At 42.4% G+C, this 12,869-nt stretch overlaps 1 protein-coding gene across 2 annotated transcripts; it reads left to right on the top strand.

The window, feature by feature from the left end:
* Nucleotides 1-1,616: 1,616 nt before the first annotated feature.
* Nucleotides 1,617-12,769, top strand: zdhhc6 (zinc finger DHHC-type palmitoyltransferase 6). Of its 2 annotated transcripts, none has more exons than XM_035747460.1 (11): nt 1,617-1,748; nt 2,658-3,217; nt 4,033-4,124; nt 4,960-5,119; nt 5,478-5,636; nt 6,242-6,295; nt 6,927-7,094; nt 7,765-7,806; nt 10,434-10,579; nt 11,210-11,256; nt 11,570-12,769. In XM_035747460.1, exons 2-11 carry the CDS (start codon nt 2,951-2,953, stop codon nt 11,686-11,688), a joined length of 1,254 nt encoding a protein of 417 aa, XP_035603353.1. In that variant the 5' UTR covers nt 1,617-1,748; nt 2,658-2,950; the 3' UTR covers nt 11,689-12,769. The 2 variants fall into 2 exon arrangements, with proteins under 2 accessions (XP_035603353.1, XP_035603343.1); XM_035747450.2 differs by having other exon boundaries at nt 10,431-10,579.
* Nucleotides 12,770-12,869: the final 100 nt, after the last annotated feature.

Raw genomic sequence — 12,869 nt, 5'->3', positions numbered from 1 at the left:
CTGTCAACTGTTTTTATTTTCAGAAAACTTAAATGTGTAAATATAAATATTTGTATGAACATGACAAGATTCAACAACTGAGACATAAACTGAACAAGCTCCTCAGAAGTGTGACAAACATAAATTGAATAATGTGTCCATTAACAAAGGGGGGGGGGGTCAAAATCAAAAGTAACAGTCAGTATCTGGTGTCGCCACCAGCTGCATTAAGTACTGCAGTGCATCTCCTCCTCATGGACTGCACCAGATGTGCCAGTTCTTGCTGTAAGATGTTACCCCACTCTTCCACCAAGTCACCTGCAAGTTCCCAGACATTTCTGGGGGGAATGGCCCTAGCCCTCACCCTCCGATACAACAGTTCCCAGACGTGCTCAATGGGATTGAGATTGCCTGCAATGACAACAAGCTCAGTCCGATGATGCTGTGACACACCGCCCCAGTCCATGACGGACCCTCCACCTCCAAATCGATCCCGCTTCAGAGTACAGGCCTCGGTGTAACGCTCATTCCTTCGGCGATAAATGCGAATCCGACCCCTGGTGAGACAAAACCGCGACTCGTCAGTGAAGAGCACTTTTTGCCAGTCCTGTCTGGTCCAAAGACGGTTGGTTTGTGCCCATAGGCGATGTCGTTGCCGGTGATGTCTGGTGATGACCTGCCTTACAACAGGCCTACAAGCCCTCAGTCCAGCCTCTCTCAGCCTATTGCGGACAGTCTGAGCACTGATGGAGGGATTGTGCGTTCCCGGTGTAACTCGGGCAGTTGTTGTTGCCATCCTGTACCTGTCCCGCAGTTGTGATATTCGGATGTACCGATCCTGTTCAGGTGTTGTTACACGTGGTCTGCCACTGCGAGGACGATCAGCTGTTCGTTCTGTCTCCCTGTAGCGCTGTCTTAGGCGTCTCACAGTACGGACATTACAATTTATTGCCATGTCCACATCTGCAGTCTTCATGTCTCCTTGCAGCATGCCTAAGGAAAGTTCCCTCAGATGAGTAGGGACCCAGGGTATCTTTCTTTTGGTGTTTTTCAGAGTCAGTAGAAAGGCCTCTTTAGTGTCCTAAGTTTTCATAACTTGTGATCTTAATTGCCTACCGTTTGTAAGCTGTTAGTGTTAGTGGTCCTTCTGTAGCTCAGTTGGTAGAGCATGGCGCTTGTAACGCCAGGGTAGTGGGTTCGATTCCCGGGACCACCCATACGTAGAATGTATGCACACATGACTGTAAGTCGCTTTGGATAAAAGCGTCTGCTAAATGGCATATATTATTATTTATTATTATTAACGATCGTTCCACAGGTGCATCTTCATTAACTGTTTATGGTTCATTGAACAAGCATGGGAAACAGTGTTTAAACCCTTTACAATGAAGATCTGTGAAGTTTTTTTTAATTTTTACAAATTATCTTTGAAAGACAAGGTCCTGAAAAAGGGACGTTTCTTTTTTTTCTGCGTTTAGTTCTCATAAGGTTCTCCAACTGTTCAACTAATGAATCGTTTTCGTCACAATTTGATGTACACTGTGACATGCTTTTATTGTATTATTTCAAATTATTGGTATTTCATTCACTTATTATTTTTGTTGTGTCAAAAGTAATAATTTGTATCAATTTCACTACTTTCTGTTCAAAAAGTAAGTGCTTCCGAAAAGACGTTTATTTTGAAATGCATGGAAAAAACCGTTGACGCCAGGTCCCGCGGTGATCTCGCGATAGACTTGGAACACGGCTTAAATCAAGGAAGTCGCGAGGTGGGTAGTTTACTTCATTCATGAACGTTGACATGTTGTCTGTAGTTATTAATATCACGATTATCTATTAAATAATATGTTTATGGTCTTTGAAAAATGCCTGCAATTTACATGTCATGTAAATCGCGCACAATTTGAAACATCAGGGATGGGCTAACGTTAATGCTTGGCGAGCTAGCTAGCTCGCACTGGGAAAGAAAACAGTCAGGACAGGCAACGACATCGTTACTAACGTTAGCTAGCGTAGATACTAGCTAGCTAGTCATGTTCGCTAGCTAGCTTTGCCTGAATTTGCTTTGAGAACCCAGTTATTTTCACCTGTCCGTGTGGTTCTTGTTTGTCGAACTGACAGTTGTTGTTGTCTTTTCCTGGACACGGACTGCTGGCATATTCAAAATATTTATGTTGATTTATGAGCAGGGAGGCACTTTAACGATGTTAGCCGACTGTCTGCCCAAATTAGTCAGATAGCTAGCTAATTACCATGAGCTAGCTAATCGGGGCCATCGTCTCGGTCTGCTCATTTTAAGTTTACTAGCTAGCTACCTATATGTCAGTAAAGTAATGACAAAAGCAAAAGGCTCAGGCCATGTTCAGTGTGAGCTTTTAGCAGGTCACAGGTGCTTTGGTTAAATTGAGCAAAACCATAGGGTGCCTTATTGTAAAATAAGTTGGCATAACTATAACGTTGTCACACTCAAAATAGTGTGACACATAACTTCCCCCTTGTTGACAATAAGTAGCTTTGTAGTTGGTCATTATATTTGGGAGACCTTAAACAACTTTGCTAGCTAGTGTTGCTATGCCAAACAACTGTTTTAAACTAAAGTATACGGTGTCAATCTTTCAAACAGTCAATTCCCTATCAGTGTCACTCACAATGTGGTCATATTTATGTCCTTCTCTCAGATGGAGAACTTTCATCTCTCACAGGGATAGTGCAGTCTCCCGTGCTGTCAAAGGATGCCGCTCATCGCCAGGAACACAAAGAACTCTGGGACACGGACTGCCTCTGTAACTTGCAACCCAGCCGGTTGCTGGGTGTTCAGAAGACGAGAGAAAAGATGCCCGTTGTCTTCATTGTCTGTGCCAGATAGTAGAGAGAAGCAGTGCGTCTAACCTCTGTGTTCGACGAACTCCCCAACCACAACGCCTTTAAAAACTAAACACACACACACACGCAAAAACAACCAAAAAAAACTATGAACTTTCTTACAGCCCTCGTGACGTTCGAGAACCTCCATGAGGTCCGGAGGTTGTGTCACTGGGGCCCAGTGATAGCCCTGACAGTCATCGGCGTGTGCTCCTCCATGGCCATATTAGACTCCATTATCTGGTACTGGCCATTGGACACCACGGGGGGGAGCTTCAACTTCATCATGCTCATCAACTGGTCCGTGCTCATTCTCTACAACTACTTCAACGCTATGTTCGTGGGCCCTGGTTACATCCCCCTTGGCTGGAAACCAGTAAGGAGCTAAGCTGAGAAATACATCTTTATTAATTACCCATTATACAGAGACAAGGGAAACGGATCATTTTGCTGCTACACAACAATGTGTTGATGAACAGAGTGGTCACTTAGCCTTATACCCTGGTCCTCCTGGAGAGCCAATTGGGTGCAGCCAGGCATTTGTTCCAGGCCAACACTAGGCCTTGATTGGTTCAATCCGGAGTGTGGGTGTTGGGTTAGAACAAAAGCCTGCTCATTCTGTGGGACCAAGGTAGGGATGGGCACGGTTAATTGAATATCCAAACGGACATTAGTGTTATATTATTTGAGTGAGTGTTCATTTTTGGAGAGAACATTTTAACAATGAAAAGCTTTGTCTAAATTAAATCATTCTTGTGGCATTTTTAATTTTTTAATTTAATAAAATGACAAACTTTTGAATGTAGTTTTTATAACGGTGCGTTGAGCTACTGCTGAGCATTTATCCCTCCAGGATGCCTTGACATTGGTATGATATATCCCCCACTTCAAATAGCATTACAGGCACTCACCTAATGGACTTTCCATTATACCCGACAAAGACAACCTTTTTGTAACAGAAACACTTCTATCATGGTGAAAATCGAACTTATTTTTCTCTGTTGCTTTTAGCTAAACTACCGGAGGAAAGCAGCATATCCCGTTTACCTCTGTCATGTGTATTTGCGTCATTCTGATTGGTCTAGAGTCAATAGCATTTAAAAAAGAAATACAATTTGTCTATCCGGATATCCGATAGAGTAGAAATTGAATGCATCAGGCCCTTGACGTGTGTTTTCTCCTCTTAAACAGGAGAAGGAAGAAGACACCAAGTACCTTCAGTTCTGCAGAATGTGCCAAGGCTACAAGGCCCCGAGATCCCACCATTGCCGCAAGTGCAACAGGTAGACTTGGCAACCCTGACTCTGTCTTGTCACTGCTACAAATGTGCTCTAGTTGTGCTTCTTTATAGCGTATGCTTACTTTTTTTTTTCAGGCAAGTCTCCCATTGACGTAAATGAATGATTTACTTGAACATTTTATTTGCCCACACTTAGCTCACCTATAATTCGGTCCCAAAATGATTGAATAGCACATGTTGGGCTTTAAAGCAAAAGGGTTTATTCACTTGGAAGCAAACCGGACGAAACAGGGAGGGACTAACTGGATCTTGGCCAGTAAGTTGCAAAACATTTTGCTACTGTTTGCTACGGTGTGCACTAATGAATAAACACCAGTATAGTTTAAGCCAATTTACTGAAATGTATGCACCCATCCATAAGTTCTTTATCTCTTAGTAGCGGTCTAAGCCTGAGCTCTACTAACTCACTTAAATATGGGGTGTGCTCAGCTGGGTGAAACAAAGGAGATTGCAGTTAGAGATTAAACACAGAATGGGCTCTGATTTTTACTACTCATACTTTCTACTAATGCTACGATTCATAATAAGGACATTGCTCTGTAACATCACATTTCTTCCTGCCAGTGCCATCAGCATGTCAATCATTCAAGCCTGTGTTTCACAATGCTGATATTCCACCCCTTCCACTTTTTCCTCCGCCTTTCTCCTCTTCCTTCTCGCCTCCACCCCTTTTTTAAGATCCACAATGAAAATAAGTCTGACTTTATTGTTTTTAATCCTCAATTACTTTTAATGTGTGTGTTGTATTCACATGGCTGAGACAGGTTCATATGCTTTTTAAAATTGATAAATCATTTCATTAATTTATTCATCCTCAGGTGTGTGATGAAGATGGATCACCACTGCCCGTGGATCAACAACTGCTGCGGCCACCAGAACCACGCCTACTTCACCAGTTTCCTGCTGTTGGCGCCTCTCGGCTGCTCGCACGCCGCTTTCATCTTCGTCATGACCATGTACACACAGCTCTACGAGAGGGTGAGGAGTCAGTGGCACACTTGCATTTGACCTCTTATCAATTCATCATTGTAGGCTGGTTTCCCAGACCCATAACCTCACCTTATTGCTGACTCGAACCATACTGTTTCGTTTGGATATATTACAGTACTTTTTATGCTTCCAGCAACTATGGTGGATATGTAACCAGGCCAGCACAGTACACTTTGGCTCAGTTTGACTTGACTCAGTAGTGTGAAAAGGGTACCAGATTAAGCCTACTCCTGGACTGAAAAGCATGCTCAATGGAGATTCTAAATTGTTAGTGTATTTTTGTCTAGTATTCTTTGGGTCCTAGAAAAGCTCAATATAAATACATTCTTATTAATTGTTATTATAGATATCCTTTGGTTGGAGTACCGTGAAGATCGACATGAGCGCCGTCAGACGGTTTCAACCCATCATGCCGTTCAGCGTACCCGCCTTCGCTGCCACTCTCTTTGCCTTAGGGCTGGCACTGGGCACCACCATAGCCGTTGGCATGTTGTTCTTCATACAGGTAACATGCTCATTGGGGCTAATAGAATACTGATGGTAATAGTATGCCCATTGTCCATATTCAGCTATTTTCCAGGTGCAGGGTAGACCCATATGAATGTCTAGTGGATTCACCTCTTGTAGATGACACTGTATACTTGAGTGTGTATTTAATTAAAGACATTCTCCGGAACTTTGGCGACTACTATGTATTTTTTGAAACTTTACTGTCTTACCTCAATTAGCCACGCAATCCCTAGTTTGAACTGTTTTTCTGGAAGCTATGCTGTGCCATTTTCCCTACATGTGCCATGGGCCAGCCCCCTAGAAATGTACGTTTTATCCAATGAGCTTCAGCCCCTCGCCATTGGAGTGACAGCTAGCAAGATGCACACACAGCAGATATAGGGAGAGAGAGAGCGATGACATGGTGCACATGTGAAGTAGTAGCAATTTACGAGGACCTTTTTTTTTGCTCGTGAGCGCTACTTTCAGAGCTGCTGGCTAAAAATGATACAAAATCTCTTTTAAGAGATGATGGTAGTACTTTTTGATAGGTGTTACACATGTTGCCCATGTTTCCCTCAAATAATTCCCACCAAACCTTTATTCTTCTCTCCACCCAAGATGAAAGTCATCCTTCGAAACAAGACCTCCGTTGAGGCCTGGATCGAGGAAAAGGTGAGTGTTTGTCATGGAATAAGCAGTTTGATTAGGTTTTGTACAACCACTGTACAACCTTACCTTGTTTGAAAATTACAACCTCATTACTCCTCGTCTCCTTTTTCTTCTGGACAAGTTTTTTTCCACCTGCTAGGCCATAACCTTCATGATCCCTGGTGCGAGTGTATTTGTCAACAGCCGTGCCACTTGTCCAAAAGGCAGGATAATCCAGGAGATCTCAGCTAATCTAATAGACTAGACATCAGTGTTATTCTAGTGGCCTCTTCGCCTGTCAAGGGCTTAGTACAGAAGAACTTAGCTAATGTGACACTAGGATTTTAAGATGGTAGGTAAACCCTAAGACAAACATTGGAGCCAGAAAGAACCATGTGAACTATTTCACTCTCTTTCTGTGTGTGTGTGTGTGTCTCATTATCAATTACTTGATTTATCTTACTCTTTTGCTCTCCCTCACTCTTTTTCACTCTTGTCTCACTCCCTTTCTCTTATCTCTTTCTCTCTTACTTTTTTAAATGTATTTTCTCTCACTCTATCATGCTCACTCACTAACTAAATGTTTCTCTCTCTCATGCTTTCTGTCGTTCCTGCCTCGTTTCTCTTTTTCCCATTCCGTCCCCTCCATCCTCAGGCCAAAGACAGAATTCAGTACTACCAAACGGGGGAAGAGTTTATCTTCCCCTACGACCTGGGCCGGCGCTGGGAGAACTTCAAACAGGTGTTCACCTGGTCAGGGAGCCCAGAGGGCGACGGCATTCAATGGCCCATCCACGCCAAGTGTCACCAGCACACCTTAACCGTAAGCGATAATGATGTTGATGTAATGTTGTCAATTAGCATTAGCGGACATTGGAATCCAATGTGACTGACAGACAGATGTGTGTGTAAATATACAGTGCAAGTCAAAAGTTTGGAGACACCGACTCATTCAAGGGTTTTTCTTTATTTTGACTGTTTTCTACATTGTAGAATAATAGTGAAGACATCAAAACTATGAAATAACACATATGGAATCATGTAGTAACCAAAAAAAGTGTTAAACAAATCAAAATATATTTTATATTTGAGACTCGTCATAGTAGCCACCCTTTGCCTTGATGACAGCTTTGCACACTGACTTGTTGGAAAGGTGGCATCCTATGACGTTGCCACGTTGAAAGTCACCGAGCTCTTCAGTAAGGTCATTCTACTGCCAATGTTTGTCTATGGAGATTGCATGGCTGTGTGCTCGATTTTATACACCTATCCACAATGGGTGTGGCTGAAATAAATATAGATAGATATAATACATTTTGTTGTTGTAAGTATGTGTGTGGTCCATCTGGTAATGAAATCCACCCTTCTGGTATTGCTAGCGCCATGCTCCAACCCAACTGATCCATCAGAACATGGGTTGTCACACTTAACAGACTTGAGATGTTTGGCATTTTCAATGATAAACCTTTATCTTGTGTTTGTTTGCTTTCTAGATTGAGCAACTGAAACAAAAAGCTGACAAGCGGGTGAGAAGTGTAAGTAGCTGACCTGTTCCTGTTCAGACAGCAATGGGTAGCATTGGTTCAAAGACACCTCGTATGTATTGATGGATGGTGAAATATTTGCAACCTCATCTACTTAGGTGAGTGTTTGTTTGCAGTGTCTTCAGTATTCCAGACAATATGTTATTCTATTTTCCCATTAATTCGGAAAACGTGTATAAACAGTGCATTCGGAAAGTATTCAGACCCCTTCCCCTTTTCCACATTTTGTTACGTTACAGCCTTATTCTAAAATGGATTCAATTAATGTTTTTCCTCATCAATCTAAACACGTTACCCCATAATGACAAAGTGAAAACAGGTTTTTAGAACATTTTTCAAATGTATAAAACAATATGTTTAAAAAACGTATTTACATAACTATTCAGACCCTTTGATATGAGACTCAAAATTGAGCTAAGGTGCATCCTGTTTCCATTGATCATCCCTGAGATGTTTCTACAACTTGATTGGAATCCACCTGTGGGAAATTCAATTGATTGGACATAATTTGGAAAGGCACACACCCGTCTATATAAGGTCCCACAGTTGACAGTGCATGTCAGATCAAAAACCAAGCTATGAGGTCGACGGAATTGTCCGTAGAGCTCTGAGACAGGATTGTGTCAAGGCACAGATCTGGGGAAGGGTACCAAAACATTTCTACAGCATTGTAGGTCCCCAAGAAGTTTGGAACCATCAAGACTCTTCCTAGAGCTGGCCACCCAGCCAAACTGAGCAATCGGAGGAGGAGGCCCTTGTTCAGGGAGGTGACCAAGAACTTGATGGTCACTCTTACAGAGCTTCAGAGTTCCTCCGTGGAGATGAGAGAAATGTTCAGAAGGACAACCATCTCTGCAGCACTCCACCAATCAGGCCTTAATGGTGGAGTGGCCAGACGGAAGCCACTCCTCAGTTAAAGGCACATGACAAATGTTTCGGGTAGCCTTCCACAAGCTTCCCACAATAAATTGGGTGAATTTAGGCCCATTCCTCCGGACCGAGCTGGTGTAACTGAGTCAGGTTTGTTGGCCTCCTTGCTCGCACATGCTTTTTCAGTTCTGCCCACAAATATTCTATAGGATTGAGGTCAGGGCTTTGTGATGGCCACTCCAATACCTTGACTTTGTTGTCCTGAAGCCATTTTGCCACAGATTTGGATGTATGCTTGGACTCATTGTCCATTTGGAAGACCCATTTGCGACCAAGCTTTAACTTCCTGACTGATGTCTCCTGACTGATGTCTTGAGATGTTGCTTCAATATATCCACCAAATTTTCCTTGCCTCATGATGCCATCTATTCTGTGAAGTGCACCAGTCCCTCCTGTAGCAAAGCATCCCCACAACAATATGCTGCTACCAACGTGCTTCACGGTTGGGATGGTGTTTTTCGGCTTGCAAGCCTCCCCATTTTCTTCCAAACATAATGATGGTCATTATGGCCAAACAGTTCTATTTATGTTTCATCAGACCAGAGGAGATTTCTCCAAAAGGTACGATCTTTGTCCCTATGTACAGTTGCAAATCGTATGTCTGGCTTTTTTATGGGGGTTTTGAAGCAGTGGCTTCTTCCTTGCTGAGTGGCCTTTCAGGTTATGTCAATATAGGACTCGTTTTACTGTGGATATAGATACTTTTGTGCCTGTTTCCTCCAGCATCTTCACAAGGTCCTTTTGCTGTTGTTTGGAATTGATTTGCACTTTTCACACCATGACGGCTGTGTGGTCCCATGGTGTTTATGCTGGCATACTATTATTTGTACAGATAAACGTGGTACCTTCAAGCATTTTGGAAATTGCTCCCAAGGATGAATCAGACTTGTGAAGGTCTACAATTTTTTTCTGAGGTCTTGGCTGATTTCTTTTGATTTTCCTATGATGTTAAGCAAAGAGGCACTGAGTTTGAAGGTAGGCCTTGAAATACATCCACAGGTACACCTCCAATTGACTCAAATTATGTCTATTAGCCTATCAGAAGCTTCTAAAGCCATGACATCATTGTCTGGAATTTTCCACGCTGTTTAAAGGCACAGTCAACCTAGTGTATGTAAACTTCTGACCCACTGGAATTGTGATACAGTGAAATAATCTGTCTGTAAACAATTGTTGGAAAAATTACTTGTGTCATGCACAAAGTAGATGTCCTAACCGACTTGCCAAAACTATAGTTTGTTAACAAGACATTTGTGGAGTGGTTGAAACACTTAGGTTGAAGTCATTAAAACTAGTTTATGTAAACTTCCGACTTCAGCTGTAAATGTAATATTTCTGTAGATTAAAAAAAAAAAATATATATAAATGTCTAAGAACCTGTTTTTGCTTTGTCATTATGTGGTATTGTGTGTGGATTGATGAGTGATTTTTTTTTCTCCCCCCAATCCATTTTAGAATAAGGCAGTAACGTAACAAAATGTGGAGAAAGGGAAGGGGTTTGAATAATTTCCGAATGCACTGTACCTTCCAAACGCCGACTACATTGGCATCCCTTTCTGAAGCTGCGTCTGCATCATATTTCTTTACAAATATGTCACTATAATCCACTTTTAAATGTTGACGTTGTTATGGATGTTATGGTCATGATGGTATAATAACCATATTATACCCTGTGGCTCGGCCAGCAGATTCAGTATCGGGTAGTGGAGGACTACAACGGAGCCTGCTGCCCACTGAGCAAGGGCCTCAACACCTTCTTCAGGACTCCCTGCACCGAGGAGCCCCGCATCGGCCTCCACAGGGGGGAGACCATCCTTGCCACCCGGGGGACCAAGTGAGTTTCTTTTGAGAACTATTCTGCTAGCATTTGGGTGGGGGATCAGTCTGCAGACTTTTTTTTTTGGGGTGGACAAATCTGCAAGTTTATTGCTGGAAACAATCTGCAGTTTGTTTGTGGGGAATGTATTTTCAGGCTTTGGGGGTTCCAATCTGCAGGGGTTTTGGGGAACCAATCTGCAGATTTTGAGGCGAACCACTAAAGTGAACTCCATGACCTCCATGGTCATACACATGTCTCTTCTGATTGGGGAAAACTAGTCTGATAGTTACCGTAGTCATGGTATTACTCATTGCCATAGCGATAGTACCATTTGGAAAAGTCCTGAGTGCCTCAATAGAGAAGAGAAATGGCAATTTTTTACGCCTTGGGGGTTATTAGCCTGTCCCTATAATTTAGTTATTTTTGAAGTTGGTTCTTACAGGCTCCATTTGCTGCCAAGTATTATGTTCGGGCTATTCCGAGCTTCTTTTTTTCAGCTGAGTGCTTTCCCACATGCCTGCCAGGTTGTCAGTTGATAAATTACTGTACCTGAATGGCCGGAGAATGTCAGAGAACTAATTGATTTCTCACTAATTGATTTTCAGAGAATTTCAGAACCATTAATTATTTTCTGTGCTTCTTCAGATGGTGGATGTATGGGGACAAAGTGCTGGATGACGAGCAGACTAAAGGTATGGCTCCGAACATGGAAGAATACCAGGTTTACTCCAAGCTTTCTCACCTGTGCACATTTTTTCAGCCATTTTGCAGAAGAGAATGGAAACTTCCAAACAGAGTTGTTACATAATCAAGATTTACTATCACACACTTTTTTAATGTGTGTGGTTCTGTATTTGCCCTTTTCTGGTTTCATCTTCCAGAGAGAAAAAAAATATAGCAAAAATGCAAGCGAATGACGTGAATCTGGCCCTCCCGACACTGCAGAATGACAATAATTACTGTTACTGTATATTTCTAACGTGATCTCTTTGGTTCTTCCTTCAGCTGGAGCTCGCCTGCGGGGTTGGTTTCCCCGCCGGTGTGTAGAGAAGTGCCATTACGACACAGCAGTGACTAGTGCAATGACCAGTGAGACCAGCAGTGAGGAGAAGAAAGTGAAATAAGTTTATGACATGAAGATTTGCCACAGGGCAGGTAGTGGTATGACGCCCAATTCCTGGAGGTCTGCATTGTCTCTTGTCTTTCTCCTTGGTAATACATAATACCATATGCCACTAAACAGATTATTTTTAATTCAAGCGAAGTACAGTGAGTGATGTGTATGTGATCCCTGTGGAAAGTGAACCCGCTACCTCGGTGCCACCAGCGCCATGCCCTTACCAACTGAGCCACCGAGGTCTTTGTGTGTCTTTCAATGGGTGAATCGTAATTGTATTTTTGCGCTCTGGGCTTTGAATACTGTTGAGACTCTCCCCCAGTCGCTCACCAACTAAGGAGTTCACAATTCCGGGATGTGTTATGATAGTCAATTACTTGGCAAAGTGACTTTCACCCTTCGTCTGTACTGATCTGGAAACGTAGGATCAATGAGAGCAATATGGTAAATGCTTACGGACTTTTTTCATTCACCTGTCAAAATCACATCAGTGCAGATAAGGAGAGGAAGCCACTTTAGCCTATTGAAATACATCCCTGCTTTCCCAGGTCAAAATCAGATACTAGTTACAAGGAAACATTTTCATTTTAGCAGACACTATAATCCAGAGCGATTTACAGGAGCAGTTAGGGTCAAGTGCATTGCTTAAAGGCACTGACAGTTTTCACCTAGTCAGCTCGGCGATTCAAACCAGCGACCTTTGGGTGACTGGCCCAACACTCTGAACCGCCAGGCTACCTGCATACGCCCCTGGCCTCCAGGAGTTTAGTTTGATACCGCTGCCATAGAAAGAGACAACTATAGTCTTAAACAATAGGGATTTCATTTGTTTAGGAGTTGGGCCTTTTACTTGAATCCTCTGTTTTATCATTTTTCCTGATGTCCTTTGCCGATTATACAATTATGCAAATTCCTCTGCCCAGCTTTAACCCAGGGCTTCGTCATGCACTTTCTTCTCTGTATTCTTTGTACAGCCAAAAGAAAATGCTAACTTTTGTTTTAATTTTTTGAATTGTTCTTATTATTTTTGTAAAACACTGTCACCCTCAAAGTGAATAAAAAAATGAAACATGTCCTTCCCTATAACAGCAGAGTGTCAGTTATCTTTTGAATTTCACACTCCATCATGAATGACCTTTGACTTTATTGTGTGAAACTGTTATTTTTAGGTATATTTACTGCTGTGTC

The sequence above is a fragment of the Oncorhynchus keta genome, chromosome 3 (assembly GCF_023373465.1).
Source record: "Oncorhynchus keta strain PuntledgeMale-10-30-2019 chromosome 3, Oket_V2, whole genome shotgun sequence".
Taxonomy (NCBI): Eukaryota; Metazoa; Chordata; class Actinopteri; order Salmoniformes; family Salmonidae; genus Oncorhynchus; species Oncorhynchus keta.
This window is presented reverse-complemented; position numbering and strand designations above follow the sequence as displayed.

Bases quoted from the DNA above. Each gene is read 5' to 3' on its own strand.
- zdhhc6 (XM_035747450.2), top strand. From the start codon at position 2,951: ATGAACTTTCTTACAGCCCTCGTGACGTTCGAGAACCTCCATGAGGTC. The intron at 3,218-4,032 runs GTAAGGAGCTAA...CCTCTTAAACAG, and splicing joins TCCCCCTTGGCTGGAAACCA to GAGAAGGAAGAAGACACCAA. The intron at 7,095-7,764 runs GTAAGCGATAAT...TTTGCTTTCTAG, and splicing joins GTCACCAGCACACCTTAACC to ATTGAGCAACTGAAACAAAA.